General features: G+C 44.7%; 1 protein-coding gene across 2 annotated transcripts; it reads left to right on the top strand.

Moving 5' to 3' along the window:
• The first annotated feature begins 272 nt into the window (after nt 1-272).
• LOC121607970 (hyaluronidase-4) lies at nt 273-16,314 on the top strand. 2 transcript variants are annotated; one of them, XM_041939046.1, is made up of 4 exons: nt 273-403; nt 9,226-10,215; nt 12,454-12,543; nt 13,628-16,314. In XM_041939046.1, the coding sequence occupies exons 2-4, from the start codon at nt 9,259-9,261 to the stop codon at nt 14,126-14,128; spliced, it is 1,548 nt and encodes a 515-aa protein (XP_041794980.1). In that variant the 5' UTR covers nt 273-403; nt 9,226-9,258; the 3' UTR covers nt 14,129-16,314. The 2 variants fall into 2 exon arrangements, with proteins under 2 accessions (XP_041794980.1, XP_041794982.1); XM_041939048.1 differs by having other exon boundaries at nt 277-382.
• Nucleotides 16,315-18,177: the final 1,863 nt, after the last annotated feature.

Below are 18,177 nucleotides of genomic sequence, written 5' to 3'. Positions count from 1 at the left end.
TGACGTGTGTCTTCCTGTTTGATGCTGATCGAAGTGGATGAGCTGAGACTTTTCTTTCAGAGAGGATCAAACCTCGGAGGAGCTCAACAAACGCACAGGGATTTAAACCCTCGCTCTCTCTCTCTGCTGTGTGCCTCTATGTCTCTCGCCCCCTCCCTCCCTCCCTCCCTGCTCTCTAATCGCCGTGTTGCGGCGACGTTTTCTCCTCCTTCTCTTCTCCTCTCTGGGCTGTATATAAGTGTGGACGGCCGGCTTGTGTTTCAGACTGACAGAGGGAATGAATGCGAGCCTTTCTGACGGACGTACGGCGCGGAGGGCCGCCATGACCCCTGCGGTGACCCCGAAGAAGAGACCCCTACCTCCGGCTGACTGCTAACTATTGGTGGGTGTGCAGCATCTACAGGTGAGCTGTCAAACTCATCAAGTTTCATCAGTTAGCTGCTGAAAGCTTGTTTCTCTCGTTTTTATCAGAAAATCAAGTTTGGCTTTTCTGCAGCTTTTGTTTTGCTGCACAAAGAGAAAAGAAAGTGTATTTTTAAACCCTGAGGGAGGCGTTAACCCTGAGTGTTACAACATGGTTCATGAGCGTCTGTTTTGGGTGATGCAGGAAGGGGAAGGAGGGGGGAGTGCCCTGTCATGCCAGGAATGTTGGCTGACTGTGAACAATACCCTCACAGTGGAGAAAGTTTCTCTAATTTAGAGATCAGACGCGCAGCAGCACATTTTGAAGCCTCTGAGTGGAGTTTTTACCCAACGGGGATTGAAGTTCTGCTCAAAAGCTGCACATCAGCTGTAATGAAGACATGAAAGGTCCCGTTTAGGTGGAGTTTCAGTCATTAAGCAGATGCTCTGACTCACAGCGACATGCAGTAAACAGTCAGAAAAGCCGACGACACGGGAGGTCACGGTTTTCGAGGAGTGTCAGCGAGAGCGGCTGGATCAAAGTTCATCACAGCCGGCTATAAAAAGTTCTCCTCTGTTTATGGGAGCTTGTTGTTTTTCAGTCTTCCCTCCACAGACAGACAGAAGGGTTAACATGTCTGGGGTTAAAGATCAAAAGCTGAAGCCGGGAGTCTTGATTGGCTGACAGGATTTCAGGATTGTGCATTAAGCTGCGCAGCTAATCCGACGGATGCTTCATTCAGGCGCTCTGCTGAACCTCTCCCATGATAGAGAAAGCTTTATCATGATGTCGTGTGATACACATTGACATGGAGATCCACATGCCACGTTTTTTAGTTGATCACTTTTCATGATTAAAAAGTGCCTGAATTTATTTTTATTATTATTATTTTAATTTAAGATGTAGGTTTATTAAAAAAACAACTTTTGTGAATGAAATCATACAAAATCATGATTGTGATTGTCAATAATTGTTAACCAGCTTTGGTCTCCTAACACATTCAATAACACACCGATTGGCCAGTTCTCAGATCCTTTAATTAGGTAAAAGTACGAATGCAACATGTTTGAAATGTTCTGTTATTAGTCAACGTGCTCAGTCCAACCTGAGCAGGTCTAATGAGCCATCACAAAACACCTGTGCAGGTATGCATGGCCTTCAATCAATAACAATACAGAATATTTCTAACATAAGTTACCAGTCGGTATATTTCTAATGAATTTTTTAACTCTCAAATATTGATATCCAGTTGGAGCAGCAGTGCTCAGAGCCGAAACTCTATTTGATGTTAATTAAAGATGAAAATCTTATAAAAACATCTTAAAAATCTCTTTAATTGTCTCTGCTGATGAAGAATCTTCTCCGCCTTCCTCCTTGATAAACAGTTTATTCTGATGTCACTTTGTCACATGACTCCTTCATCCTCAGCTAAAATAACCAACAGGGTGAATAAACAAAGGCAGTCCCTTTGAAAAACGTCAGATCTCAGACAGAAAGTACTTTTTCTGCCTCCCTTTCATTATTTTCATCTCCATCAGTTCTGTCTCCTCTCTTCCTCTGAGATCATCCATCTGTTTTCTCCATCTGACACATCCCCCCCAAACCCAAACTCACCAATCGCCTTCGTCCCGGCAGCGTGATTTCTGGAGCCTCGGTGCTCACCGGGCGCTGCGATTGGCTCTGGCTCCGCCGAGCGGAAAGATTTCAGCCCTGGTGGTTCCTGTTCTCCAGCTTTTGTTTTCAGGCTCTCGTGTGAGGAACATGAATCATGACCACATTCACTCACCAGGAATATTTAAGTGAATTGGTTCCCTTTGCTCTGGTTACGATGGTCCAACCAGCTTCGTGTCACTGTGGAAAGTCCTGATGCAGAGTCATGTTACTGAGTGATTGAAGAGATGATGGAGGCGACAAGCTGCAGTCCAGTTTGGATTTGTATCACATGGGCTAGACCAGGGGTCGGCAGCCTTTACCACTCAAAGAGCCATTTGGACCCGTTTCCCACAGTAAAGAAAACACCTAACCCGTTTGACATGTCAAATAAAATAACGCTGCATATAACCTTTTTTTGCCTTTATACTATGAACAAACAAACGATCATGTGCTGCATTTATGAAATCACTGAACGACTGCAGAGAAAACAAAATGACATTTCTGCATGCAACAACATTTTGAAGTCCGACAAAAAGACGTTGGGTTGAAGGTTCTTTCAAGTAAAATACTCAATGTCTATTTGAGTCCCCTTGAGTACCCTTCTTGCATTTATGAAAAAAACACTGAACTTAAATTCTCCACCGGCAGCAAACTAAAAATGTGTCCACTCTCCGCGTGCCGTCAGTCTTTTACTGGCGCGTGCAGTCAGCTGTCAACCTGAATGATAAAAGGACTATTTCTCTGAACAATGAAAAAAATATGAATACATGCTAAATAACAGGCAATTAAAAGCAGCTTTAAGCAGGATCGTAAGCTGTCATCTGTGAGCGCGCGATTTGTTTCAAAACGAATGAACTACAATAAAATACATTTTAAATAAATGCTCATTAATTATTTTCAGGAGCCGCATCAGAGGGATGAAAGAGCTGCATGCGGCTCCGGAGCCGAGGGTTGCCGACCCCCTGATCTAGACTACATGATGAGGTCAACTTGTGAATGAATTAACTGTTCTATAAACTCTTTAATGCACACTCATTAGGCTGAAAACAAGGCCCCTTCAGGACAGCTGAACTGTGCTCAGACATGCTGTTTCCATGGTATGAAGATGATGAGCAGTACATCACCAGGGCTTTTTTTCTCCTTGTTAAAGCTCGCAGAGGATCCTGCTGATGATACTGTCAGTCAGCCAACAGGACAACATCATCCGCCAAAAAGCAGAGATAAGATCCTGAGGTCCCCAAACCAGACTCCCTCCGGCCCTTGGCTGTGCCTAGAAATTCTGTCCATAAAAACAATGAACAGAACCGGTGACAAAGGGCAGCCCTGCCGGAGTCCAACATGCACTGGGAACAAGTCTGACTTACTGCCGGCAATGCGAACCAAGCTCCTGCTCCGGTCATATAGAGACCGGACAGCTCATACGAAAGGGCCCCGGACTCCATACTCCTGAAGCACCTCCCACAGAATGCCACGAGGGACACGGTCGAATGCCTTCTCCAAGTCCACAAAACACGTAGACTGGTTGAGCAAACTCCCACAAACCCTCGAGCACCCTGCGGAGGGTGTAGAGCTGGTCCAGTGTTCCACGACCAGAAGGAAACCGCATTGTTCCTCCTGAATCCGAGGTTCGACTATAAGCTGAATTCTCCTCTCCAGTACCCTGGAATAGACTTTACCAGGGAGGCTGAGGAGTGTGATCCCCCTGTAGTTGGAGCACACCCTCCGGTCCCCCTTCTTAAATACCACCCCACCACCCCGGTCTGCCAGTCCAGGGGCACTGTCCCCAACTGCCACGTGATGTTGCATAGGCGTGTCAGCCAAGACAGCCCGACAACATCCAGAGACTTGAGGTACTCAGGGCGGAACTCATCCACCCCCGGTGCCTTGCCACCGAGGAGCTTCCAAACTACCTTGGTGACCTCAGCCTGAGTGATGGATCCCTGGATTGAGGTTTCCAGGTCGCTGCACCTGGACGACTTCTTGCAACTATATTATGTGGTTGGTGCATGTGAAGGGTGTTGATCGACGTGAGTCTTGTAGCTAAGAATTTTGTAAGTGGTCCGCCCTGTAACAGGCTTTGCTATTGGCTTATTGTGTCACGCAGTGCTGAAATATTTGACCCGCTTGCCAGAACAAGATTACAACAATTTCAATACAAATCAATTAATTGTTTATTTTATAAATAATATCAAAACACTTATCATTCTGGTTGAAGCGTCTCCAATATGAGGATCTGCTGCTTTCCTTTATGTTATTTTCCTTAATTGTTAAATTAATATCTTTGGGATTGTTAGCCAGACGAAACAAGGCATTTGAAGTTGTCACCTTGAACTCAGGGAACTTGTGATGGACGTGATATTTTATGGGATAACCTATATTTATCTATAGATTATTCAATAACACAAAGGATTGGTTTAGATGTAATTAGTTGCATCCCCAGCTCTTTTATCTGTCATGTGCACTACATGTCCTTGCATCTTATTTAATAAGCGTATCTTAAACAAAAGCACCACTGTTCTTCTATGGTTTCTTTTTGCAACCATTTCATTAGGACTATTCCATGACCGTTGTGACATACTGCGAAGGAACAAGGAGGAACAACCTCGAGTGTTTGCAGAAAATTGAAATGATTTGGAGCGATAGCACAGGGAATCCTCCCTGTTTGATGACATAAACTAACAATCGTTAGCAGGTACAGCAAGTTTAAAAAGCATTTTCCAAATCACACCTTCAGTTTTTTGAGTGCCCTTCTTCCAGGAAAACTCCCCAGTGGGGATTTGAACACCATGGTATCTATTCATTTGTAAGTACAGGCCCACCGTTCTGTTAGTTTACTGACAGCAGCATGAAATGTCCACTGCTGTCGTGGTGTTCAAAGGAGCTAACGCAGTCAGGATGAGACTCAGAGTGAGTAGTAATGTGACGACAGGCCGGTGTTTGAACATATTTACATGACAGATGGCGTATATGAGGGAATCTGCTAATCTGGCTCCCGCCCCTTGGTCCTCCATCAGGGGTTCGGCTGGATTCCCAAACATCAAACTGAGACGTGCTTCTTGCTCTCCTGACATTGCTGAATGCGCTCAGAGCGTTCTCGTCTTTTCCATCCTCTTAGAAGTGCCTCCATCAAACCGTCGGCTTCATTTACTTCTGAGTTCAAAGTGCTTTCTTTGGGCATGAAATCGACTCATGTTCCAGGAGTAACTGGAGAGAAGTGAGCTCCTGAGGCTGCTGAAGTTGAGACCAAAGATAAAAGCTGGCTTTCCTTCAGTCCTCACGTGAAAACACAGGTTAGAGATCATGAACTTATCCGCCATCAGCTGTCCGGAGTCAGGGGGAACCGTGAGGTGGTGGAGCTTCCTCCTGAGCTTTGCCGTTTGTGATCTGGTTCAGGGACACTGCTGAGAAATGTCAGACGCTGGCAGCTGCGGCTCAAATTCACCCCGATTTTCCAACAGAGACACTGAGAATTAGACAGTCTCTTTCTTGTTTTTGTTGAACGAGTGGAGCCATTCCACAAGAACCACAGACATCAACAGACTCTTATCTTAATCGATGCCAGACCGGCCCGCGGCTCCGAACTCCTCTGGATAAATAATTCACTTTGACGCAAAGCCAAACTTTAAACATGAACTCCAATACGTTTTATCTGAGGCTGCTCTCGCGTTTCATCTCGATCGACCGGCGCACATGAAGGCTCGGTCCAGTTCGCCCCCGAGCTGAACCCTGACGGTGGTTTCATGGCAGCTGTTTGAGCTTTTGATTAACTCAGGCTCCCTTGACCTGACCGGCTGAAGCTTTATTTTGAAACGTCATCAGGAGGCCATCCTCACATGAAACTCACACAGCATTAGTGTCACTTGTTCAAGCACTTTGACAACCAAGGATTTCTTCACAGGAAACCTCTCGTGGTCAATCTGCCACTACTTTGACAATGGATTCACTGTTTCCTGTGGTTTTGACTTTTGGTCAAATCAATCAAACAATTTGTAGACGTCGCTTTGCTCTGAGAAATGAATCGATTGAAAATACACAGAAGATTAAATGATAGTGAAAATAATTGTTCGTTGTAGCCTCTTGTGGTTTTGAAGACAGATAACTTTAAACTGAGCCATTTCTACACTGGAGGCATTTCATTTGTGTTTTTAACCTTTATTTAACAAGGAAGTCCCTTGAGATTATAATCTCTTTTCAACAGCACACCATTACAATTTTCTGTTGTCATTCTCCTGCGGAACAGATGTGCTTCCATTTAACCCCTTAACGCAGATTGTCACGAATTCACATCAGACCGCTTTAATCCACATTGCAGCCGAATCGCGCATGCATTCCTCTAATGCATATTCAACACACACCTAGGAACCTTTTGCAAGCACTGGTTTCTGGTCGGACCGGTCAAAGTGAAAACTATATCTGTTGTGTTGTTGTTACAATGTAATTCTTTTTGCACTACCATTTACATTTGCACTATTACATTCTCTTAATGTTTTATTGTTTAGATTGCAGTTTTTTTTTATCTAGATTGTACAGTTTTTACTTAGTTTGTACAGTTTTTACTTAGATTCTACAGTTTTTATTTATCTCTTTTTAATATATGTCCTGTCACAAAAGGTTGAAGCAATTTCGATTCTCTGTTTGTCCTGTACATACTGCAGAAATGACAATAAAGATGACTTTGATGGTTGTAAGCCAATTTTGTGGCTTTTATGATGCACATTTATGAATTTTGAAAAAAAAAGTATTTTTATGCAAATTAGCAGCAGCTGACGTTAATGTTTAAATGCAAGAATTAACGCCTGTTGTTGCTAATTTGCATCATACCTAACTTTATATCTGTTGTGTGTGCTACAGAAAAATTAACAAACTCCTCTTAATTTAGGATCAAGTTGAAAGCAAAAACACAAAGAATTATTTTTTAAATATAATTCTAAATAACTTCAGGCGTCAAGAGGTTAATCAATACAGCAATTTTCACAGGCCGCCTAACGGCTTTTACGTCGGTTGCACTTTACATAAAAAACTGTGACCAACAGCAACACTCTGGTCACAAAGCGATGAAAACCGAAGCAGATACGCTGTGTTAACAGACATCCACGAGACGGTCGACTCAGAATGGATCTGAAACGTATCCTGTGCAGACAGCCTGTGATCAAACGAGCTGTTCTGGAAGACACAAGCAAGTTCACAAAAAAGGCAGATAAAATCATTAAAGCGCGAATGGTTCAATACTAACAGAGTCTTAACATCGTGCTGATCATGGCGGCTCTGACACTGGAAACATCCTTTGCATGCTGAGTGGTAATTATACACAAACTTACACGTACATATACGTGAACAGTGTTCCATGATGGTATCCACAGAGAATGATGTTGACCAACCAGGATCAGCTTCGAGTCCTCAGAGATTTCAAGCTTGAATGGAAAACCTACAAAGTTTACTGCAATGCTGCAGTATCGTTGGCTTTGCAAAATGATCTGTTTTCACTAAGTGTGGCAGTCAAACTCTCATTATTAATTATTAAAACTGACTTTTTTAAAGCACTTGAACTTGTGAATCCCTGATCAGATGGTCCTTGAGGTGGATTGTTCTCATAAACGCTGTACGTCACTTAAGGATCAAAAGGTAAATGACACCAGAAGTCCTGCGATCCTACACTTAAAGGATTTATCAGTGACAGTTTTCTCCATGCTAACATGTTAGCTTATATGTTGATGAAGAGAAACACATTTTAACATATACTTGCACTAACGTTTACCTCATGCTAATGCTTTAGCACATACACAATGTTAAAAGAGAGTAGGCATATTGTTCATGTTTACATTAAATTTAATTGTTAGCAGATCCAGTTTGGTGACGGAGGGGTGAACAACTTTAATTTCATATCAGACTTTTAGGTTCATTGTTTTTCAGTTATTTTCCAAAGTTACAATAACTAAAGTTAACTTTTCTAAAAGTTAGGAAGTGAGAAGCCTTCGAAAAAAGCCACCCAGTGAGATTAGAACCTGGTGTTCAGGTGCGAGCACATGGCAGGTCGGATCATGAGTAAACCTTTGACGTGACGCAGAAAGAAACTCGGCCGAGCCGACTGGTCTGTTTGCTCTCTGACTGGATGTTCGGTTCAGCCGGCTGTATTCGGGACGCAGAGACACAGCAAACAGCGACAGGCCTGGCAGGGAAGCCTGTCATTGTGGCCTGAGGCTTCAGCTCTGGTCGGAGGAGGACTAGATGTAGACAGGAAAGCTGAAGTCCTCATTCCAATGCCTGGGTATCAGCTGACTTCTTCTCTGTGACCTCTGACCTCTGGGTGCCATGGAAATGAGTCCAGAGCTACTTATGTCTCTGAAGAGAGGACCGGTCCATCTATCCTCTCTAGGATTTCAACTGTGCAGAACGTCAGCATGCCGAATACGTCCCAGATGTTAGCAGAGACTTAAACAAGGAAAAACTATTGCCTCATAAAATCAGACATAAAATCAAATGTTGAAGCTTTCATGATCCGCTAGTGTGCCGTAACTCAAACACTCAAACACTCACAAACAGAGAGAATAGTTAAACAGATGTTTGTTTATATGGCAGAAGCTGCGGACGACCAGTTTGGGGTAAATTCAGAGGAGCTGTTGAGCTCATCCAGCTGCGACTTCCATAAACTCATTGAACGGGAACAATATGAAAGCAGTCAAAAGGTCGAATGAAGTTGAAGAGATGGGCTGAAACACTTCACGCTGTCATTAAAGGCTTAGAGTTTAGAGTCTGTCTGGCTGACAGCATCCCTGCAGGAGACGTGAAGCCAGAGTGTCGACCAGCATCGGGCCACTTTTTAAACGTCAAACATCCCATTTCTCAGTATTCACTCATAAATCGAACTTCTGTTTTTCTTTCAAGAGCTTGAAGCCTCGACGCTGCCCCTTAGATGTTCATGACACAGCAAAACATGAACAGATTCTGGCAAATGTCCAGAGCAGATTCATGAAGTTCTGTCCGCTGATATTTTGATTGAATGATGGTGACGTCAGAGGAAACATCAATACACCTTGATGTTATTATGATTCTTCTTCTACTGTAAAAAATGTCATGTCTACATCATCATTGCTGCTACTCAGTTGACCTCAAATTAATTAAATTTCAGGAGTTTGCTCAAAAGGTGTGCACTTCTCTCTCTATCTCTCCAGGATGATTGGCAGCTGCACCTTTTGAACCCCAGGATGCCTGTAGTGCCAGTGGGCGGGGCATCCTCCTCCCACCACGTCGTACCTGTCGCCCTCATCTGCTCCTGGCTGCTCCTGCTCCTCCACGCCGCCTTTGGTCAGAAACCCGCCAGGCTGCCCTTGATTGGCCGGAAGCCCTTCATCGCCGCCTGGAACGCCCCGCTGGACATGTGCAAAATCAAGTACAACATCACCACCAACGTCGAGCGCCTCTTCCACATCCACGGGAGCCCACGTGCTGATTGGACAGGCCAGAATGTCACCATCTTTTACGCCAACCGGCTGGGCTACTACCCACACTACACGCCGCAGGGTGTGGCCGTGCACGGCGGCCTGCCGCAGAACTGCAGCCTGGACCTGCACCTGTTCAAGGCCTACCAGGACATCAACCACTTTATCCCCGCGGAGGACTTTCGCGGCCTGGCCGTCATCGACTGGGAGTTCTGGCGGCCTCAGTGGAGCCGTAACTGGCACAAGAAAGACATCTATCGGCGCAAGTCGAGGGAGCTGACCGCCAAGGCGTATGTCAACGTGACGGAGGCGCAGGTGGAGGAGCTGGCACGCCGGCGGTTTGAGAAGAGCGCCAAGGCATTCATGCAGAGGACTATCCAGCTCGGGATCCGCCTTCGCCCCAACACCCTCTGGGGTTTCTACCTCTACCCCGACTGCCACAACTACAACCTTCATGAGCAGAACTACACGGGGTTCTGCCCCCTTCTGGAGAGGCTGAGGAATGACGAGCTGCTGTGGCTGTGGAACAGCAGCACGGCGCTCTTCCCCTCTGTGGCCATCAGGAAAACTCACATCAACAGCGTCAGCAACCTGCACTTCTCCCAGCACAGAATCCGAGAGTCGCTCCGCGTCGCCTCGCTTACCTCCAAGGAGTACGACCTCCCGACCTACGTGTACCTGAGGCTGGGCTACCGAGATGAGGCGCTGGCCTTCCTCACCTCAGTAAGAACAAAGTTTATCACAACTATGTAGTAGTTCTACTGTAAGTTCAGTGTTAATCATGTGATTTACATACTCAGCTGTGTTTGGATGGTTATTTTCTTTGGCGCACAACAAAAATAGTTCATTTTCTGAGCAACGTGTTTCCGTACATTGCCCAAATCCTGTAGCTTGTTATTGGTACATTATGTTGAATGTGGAAGCCACATTCTGAGCCACGACCAGAATCTTTTCCCGGAGCTTAACCGAGTAGCTTTAGCTCGAAATCAAAGAGGTGACAGATCAGAAAACGCTGATATGGATTGTTTTTCCCAAAAGGTGTTAAAGCACGTGTGGTTCTGATCACGTTGTGCAGTTCAATCACAGCGACTGACAACACCAGACCGACTGGTTTTACTCGTTTAATCAGTGAAAACATGGAAGATCGAGATAACTCCATGTTTTCACTGATGCCATTGCTCTTCAGGAGTGCCATTAAACTGCTTTCCTACATTCATTTGAAGGATTTTACATGTTAAAATTAACAGCCGACCCACACTTACGTTTTAGCAACCCAGTCAGAGGCAAAGGATCCGACTTTCTGGATCATCCCTGACGTCACTCAGATATATGTCACATGACTGAAAACGCGCTGACTCTTGTTTCTCTGTGACGTAAAATTAACAGTTCCACGTCTGGGATATGACATGTTTCATTCAACAGAAACATGCATCATGTATTTTTTTTTTACCAGTAATGACCACTCTGTTTCTTTTGTCTGCAGAAAGACAAAAAGGCATGCAATAAATACCTTTTCATTTAAATGATGTCCCGACATTAGCGACGGAGGGATGAAGAGCAGGTGACGAATGGTCGGAAAGGCTGACTGCAACAGTCCGACAACTGTGTCACGAGTCCACAATATCAGTTTTCTGGATCACTTCAATCAACTGAAAACACACTCGACCAATAGACGAGAACTCATTCTGCTGCTACAGCTGGACAAATGATGTTAGCATGCTAATACGCTAACTGCAAGTAGCATCACGACTTAAGCTAAATTCTACTTGGATTTGTTGCAGTATTAACAACGTGCACACATGTATCTACCCTCTGCAGATAAAGGAAGGTCCACCAGGAGGTTTAACTCTATATTAACTGAAGTTTAGGACATTTTCATGGCAGCGTTCATTAACCTGCAGCAACCTGTTAGCAATGAGCTTCTGTTGTATTTGGCTGACGTTAAAGCTTCAAACAGTGCAGTAAAGACACAGAAGACAAATGAGATGCTTGGCTGAGCTTGAAGATACACTTTGATTATGAACAATGATATCTGGACTAGAAGGATCAATAAAAAAGGATGAATGCAGCAAGAAGCTACTTATGACTTATGAAACCAGTGACTTTATTGATCGTGGTCGAGGTCATAAAGAGGGAGTCCCTGTAATAGAAGCCATTTCTTTGAAGAAAATATAGTGAAGTGACTCCCAAAATTAGAGTTTCTGCCTGCTCTGCAACTGAAGTATTTTTATTAGTGTTGTAATCAATTACATTTAGAGCTTAAAACTACTTTCATGTCATTATTTAAATATTGTATATTAGCTGTTTTTGCAGAAGAGGCTAAACTTTGGCTATCTTTGATGTAAAAGTAGTAATACCACAAAGTAGAAATACTTTGTCACAAGTAAAAGTCTTGCATTCAAAATTTTACATACTTAAAAGTGCAAAGGTATTGGTATCAAAATATACTTGAAGTACCAAAGGTGGAAATACTCATTATCAGTTTTAGATGTGTGTGTGTGTGTGTGCATCAAACGAATGCAGCTTCTACAAATATGTTTATCAAAGACACTACGACATTTAACATCTCTGACACAAAGATGTACTGTCCTTCACATCGTGGGCTGTTTGCCCTGACTGAAGGTCAGCGTCTCCTTTCTGAATTTATTGACTACTGCCATCTAGTGGAGATCCACAACAAAGCAGCTCAGAGTCACAGGTACAAACCCAGAACCTGTGGCCTCCTGCTCTGCAGATTCATTGACAAACATGGTTCTGTGCTGAATTCCATGTGATAGAAAAGATTTGTTCTCAAAAGCAGCTAATTTTTGTTTTGCTTGGTAATTGAACTTCTTGTACTTAGACTTGTCATTTGCAAAAACCCCCCAGTGAGCATTCATTCATGCTTTGGACTCGTTGAATGTTTGTTGAAGTGGGTCAAATGATGATGTGAGTTAATGACAGACTGTGTGTCTCCCACAGAAAGACTTGATCCACACCATCGGGGAGAGCGCTGCTCTGGGAGCTGCAGGATTCGTCATCTGGGGAGACCTGAACCTGACCTCGTCCAGGGTCGGTGTCCTTCGCCCCCAGAATCTTTACTGTCTTTTATGTTCTTTCTCATTTGTGTCACTTGAGACGAATAAGATCTGACTGTGGACAGTTTTTCCTCAAGCTTTTTCATTTGTTGTAGACTCCAGACAAACCACAGCAGTAAATATAGTCAGACAATAGAAAGCTGACATCATGTGGTCGCTGTGCGTTATGAAACTACTCTGACATTTTGAAAACTGTAATGCATCACAGCCCGCAGTTTGAATAGAAAAAAATCATCCAGCATCTGTCAGTCAGGACTTTTCCTCCACACGTATGTCTTTGGCTGCAGTCGCTCCTCTCTTCAAACAGCACATTGCGGAGTTGGGAGACCACCTTGGAAAGCATCATCTTCTCAGTCTCCATCAATCACTGAACCCGCCTTTCTAGCTAGCGTGTTGGGCTTGTTAGCATCTTTCACATGGCGGCATAAAAGAAAGCACTTGCTGCTGCAGAATGCTTGAACATCTGCAGCATCTTTTTGCAGACGTTCAAGCCTCTGAGTCTCTGCAGGAAGTGGAACCGGCCCTGACCCTTCTTGTTGAGGGCCCCTGTGTTCCCAGCTCACTCTAACCTGTTGTCCAGGTGCACTCTGAGCTATTTATAGGAATGAGCCACCTTGACATCCTCCCTCTGCCTGGATACAGGGGTCAGAGGAGGCTCCTGCAGAACTTTACACACCTTAACTCTTAGCTTGGTTTGGACAATCTTAGTTAGCTGCAAAAACCTGATGTCAACCTCATTATCTTGAAATTAACTGTCAGTCACTGGGACATCAGTTACACCTACATTAAGCATTTTTCACCACTAGAGGGCAGACAAACAAGCTGCCAAAGGTGTTTACAGCCTGTTCTGTTGCTTCCAAGTGGCCTTCAAAAATCAATGAAAGCAACTTTAATGAAATAATTCAATCATCCAAACTAAAACAACCCAACAGAAAACAGTTCCCACTAAAAATGTCAGTGTTGTGATGAGCTGAGCCCTCGCTCTTTTTGTGAGATGTCACTTTTGATACGACCACCGAAGCCCAACATGACTGTTATGTGTCGTTTTGTTTCCGCAGCATAACTGTACCAAGGTGAAGTCCTTCCTGAAACACCGCCTGGGCCAGTACATCACCAATGTGACGAAAGCTGCCGAGGTCTGCAGCGACTTCCTGTGCCAGGGGAACGGCCGCTGCGTCCGCCGGGACCCCCTCGCCCACCACTACCTCCACTTGAGCGCCGACAGCTACCACATCCAGCTCGCCGCCGACGGGGGCTTTGCCGTCACCGGGTGGCACTCGCAGCACGAGCTGCAGCTGCTGACCGAGAGGTTTCGCTGCCACTGCTACGAAGGCCACGAGGGCGAGCGCTGCGACAGCATCAACAAAGTGCGGGAGGACGACGGGCCGTGGAGGGACGAGGAGGAGGACGAGCAGGAGAGGCGGAGGACGCAGTGGGAGGACGAGCAGGGCGAACGGTGGGAGGGAGGGGAGAGCGCGGCACCGCTGACCGGCTGCAGCCTTCACCTGATGCTGCTCACGCTCCTGTTGAACTTATCGTTGGTGAAGACGGTCGTATGACGCACTCTGAGGAAAGCAGGAGTTATCAGTCAGCACAGCTGTGCACAGATGTTACTTTAACACAGACAGTGTTGTGTCTTTGATTTGGCTGCTCCTTGACATGTCCGGCGATTCAAACAGGAGTCATTAGTGGCTGGGTGAGACGAGGCCTGTGGCTGTGAGACGACTCATAGACATCACATCTTACATTGACATGTTTCTTTGATCGACACGACTAAACATATTAGTCATGTTTAGCGCTCGAAGCAGCTTCTTCCACAGCCTGAAGCAAAAAGCAGCTAACACGAACACAATATCAGGATAAAGTGTCATCGTTTAGTCTTTAAAATGTCCGAAGCAGTTCTTCATCCTGCTTCTTCACAGTCCATCAGGACCACAGTCCTGCGAGCAGTTCTGTGCTGTACTCATGTACAAAGGTGCTTTGAGCTAAAGCTAACATGCTGATATTAAGCAGGTACTGTATGTTTGTACCATTCAGACATTTTCTACTGAGGCTGAAGGTAACATCATTAGTTTGTAGTTTGATTAGCTGCAGATATTTGACCATAGCCCAAAGTATTGAACAAATTTCTGTTTTGACCTGATGGTGGCGCCAGACAGAAAAGTCAGGGGATCCCAAAGTGACTCCAGTTTCTCCAGAAGTGTTCATGAATATTCGAGTGAAATTTAATGGAAATCTATCCGACAGTTGAGACATTTCACTCAAAACCTCAAACGTCACCAGAATCCTCTGAATGTTTGGAGAAAACGTCCACGAGCACGTTTTAAACTAACGGCGCTCAACGTGAAACAAAAACAGCCTTTTTTCTCCCACAGCTGCTGTGTTGGAGAGTAACACACCTCCTTCTGAAGGCGTGTGATAGCACTTTACATGACGCAGAGCTCTGGCATGTCGGCAGATGATGGTTTGATTACAGACAAAGCTCGATCAGACTTCTGCAGCCGTGTGCGCTGCCTCATCTGCCAACAACTGCATCAGTTCTTCCAGGAATGTTAATTAGCAAACGTCGATGCTGTTGGACTGAGTGACTTTCGGCAAAGAGAGGGTTCGACACGACGACCACACGGCGTCCCCGCAGAGCCGAGGATCTGTCAGAGGGATCACGTGCGGCTGATCCCTACACAGCAGCCGAGCCTTTCATCGGAAACCAAAGGGTGCTAATGCTACCGCGCAGCCATATGTAGGAACGTAATCACTAATATTTAACTCATGGTCAGTGGTGTCTATGAAGACAAGAGAATTACTGTTAGTTTATTCCTAATGGCCTGAAACTTGTTTTTTTTCAACAATAAGCTGGTATCTTACTTGATGTTTTAGACGAAGTGTATATTTTTTGTACTGTTCGCCAGGAGACGCCTCATGTTTGAGCCTGCTTGGATGTTGTAGGTGCTGTTGATTTCAAAATATTACGTATGTGTATCTTTTCTATCCGAGTATTAGTGTAAGTGTAGAGGATCAGGTTCAGGTGGTGGAGCGGGCGGCTTTGTCTCCGTCTCTGAAGCTGATGGACGTCGCTGTGGGTCTGACCAAACACTGAGCGGGGTGTAAAAGCTGTCACATACTGTATCTGGAAACATGACTCAGCGGCTCTCTGTGGTTCCTCATCGTCTGACCAAAGCAAAGTTAAAATGTAGAGCAGGATGTTGGAGTGTTGGACTATCATCTCCTTCAAAAATATGACTGAAAGGCGACTTCAGACTGAACGCAGGTCAGAGGCCTTCGAGTCGAATCATTCGTACCTGACGTGAAACGAACCTGTCCTGGACCCAGACCTGAACAGAGCTCAGCTGTTCTTACTGTTGTTGACGCCTCCAGTCAGTTTGAAATTCTTGGCCTGTCTCGTTCTCTGTCTTAATTGGTTTCTACCTGGTCCAGTCTAAGTCTAAGACCATTTTTCTGGCTCGTTCAGGAGCTTTCAACCTGGTGGTTGTTGGTGGTGGACCTGAGACCTGGTTCAGGTCAGGCCATCCCAAAGTTATCTGAGTTTCTCTAACTTTCCCTTTTACAGGAAGCTAAACATGTAGCATCTGTCACACTGATCCTGGTTTAAACTGAACCAGAACTTTCATCTCAAACAAGCTTCCAGGTGAAGGTCTGAAGAGTTTCACGTCACTCATCGTGCTGCAGAAACTGTTTCCTGCACTGTGTTTTCTCTCAAGATTGTAAACCACGTATGCAACAAGGACTATGCAACACATGAAAAATGTTATTTGAATGTAATTGCACTGCAAATAAAGAGTTTTCATCAGTATGCCTGCGTTTCTTCTCCTCTGTGCACATAAAAACAGGATTCCAGGGGAGCTGCTGGCAGCCATGTTGGATCATATTATAATAACAGGAACAAATTTGTGCAACGTTCCCGCATGTTCATGTGACGATGCTAATGTGGCTGCAGACTCTGCAGTTGGTGAGAGGCAGGGGTAGATGATGGTAGTGTGGCAATTGGCAGTTACATGTGGCATCTAGGCCTGTGGTAGCATTGTAGCAGCTAACAATAGCTAAAGTGGTGGTAGTATGATAGTATCTTAGCAGTTAGCATTGGCATCTAGCAGTTAACATGAACAGTATAGGTGAATCTAGCTGTATTGTCTTCTTCTGTTCCTCTTAGCAGGTAGCGGTTAGCATTTAGCATTAGCATTAGCTAAATGGTAGCATCAGAACAGTATTGTCTTCTTCTGTTTTTCTTAGCAGTTAGCATTAGCATTAGCTAAATGGTAGCATCAGAACAGTATTGTCTTCTTCTGTTTTTCTTAGCAGTTAGCATTAGCATGAGCTAAATGGTATCATCGGAACTGTATTGTCTTCTGTTCTTCTTTGCAGTTAGCATTAGCATTAGCATTAGCTAAATGGTAGCATCCGACCTGTATTGTCTTCTTCTGTTCTTCTTAGTGGTTAGCATTAGCATTAGCTAAATGGTAGTATCGGTACTGGCCACTACCTGGAGCATCTCTGGGTCAGTTGAACGTGGCAGTGCTGTTTGGATTGTGTAGTAGCAGTGTGAACTGGCACTAGGGGGGTGACTCTGGGACGCCGGAGTTCACCGCCTAGCCTCCTGGAGGTGTCGTGGGACTAAGTAGGTGAAACACTGTTGAAGGGAGGTGTCCACCTGATGACCCCCAGAGACGTGTTAGGAATCACTGCTCTTTGGCAGGTATAGAGGCAGATTAGAGCTCCAAGGTTCTTCACTGAGAATGAATCCTCTGTTTGAGCACAAGGATCTTCTGTTTAAATTAACAATTCTTTGTAAAATATATCCTGAGGAGGAAACAGAGACGGAAAACATCCTTAAATAAAGCTCAAAGTCACTCATTTGTTTCACTCATTTTTGTTTTTTAGCTGAAAGTCTAGAAACCTGAATCATCTTCTGGCTGATTTCTGTCCGAATACAGAAAACTGAAAAGAGGAAGAGGAGTAGACAGAGAGATTACATCCTCAACCTGAGAGTTTGGTCTGAGGGAAACAAGTCGAGGGTCACTCGTCTCATAATTTGTTCCTAAAGTGTTTGAAGACTGTTGAAAGGGCGGGAATCTCAGAAGCTGCTCAAATAATCAATCAAACACTGATACGAATGTTTTGATAGGTGATGTAGGGAAGAGAGGTCTGTTCCAGCTGGTGATCTGGTGGTCACTATTTAACTGTCAACCATCAGTTATGACAATCCAACCATCTCCTCAGTTTGACTGTAACGAACCAGAAAAGAGAACAAAACTCACACAGCTACAAAAAAGGACTGACAACAACAACAACGGGCAGTAAATTAGAAATCTAATTGGATAAAACACTTCTTATCCAATCAGCAGCAGAATTAAGAGCGACGGAGGCCAGGAGTCGGCTCCACCCGGCTTCAACTACACTATCTTTGGACTTTAATCTGAAGAAAAACTGGACCAAACCTTAATTTATCAGCCACAAAACAAGACGGTTTCCACTGGAACAGGAAAGGCCACACAAGGGTTTAAAGGGATAAAAAACATTCCTTGTTAGGAGTCACTTGCAGTATTTTGACTGCATATAGCAGCCTGGTCCCAGCAGAGCTGCAGCTGCTCAC

This window comes from Chelmon rostratus, chromosome 6 (assembly GCF_017976325.1).
Source record: "Chelmon rostratus isolate fCheRos1 chromosome 6, fCheRos1.pri, whole genome shotgun sequence".
In the NCBI taxonomy this organism is placed as follows: domain Eukaryota; kingdom Metazoa; phylum Chordata; class Actinopteri; order Chaetodontiformes; family Chaetodontidae; genus Chelmon; species Chelmon rostratus.
The sequence above is the reverse complement of the archived record's forward strand: the minus strand, read 5'-3'. Positions and strand labels throughout refer to the sequence as shown.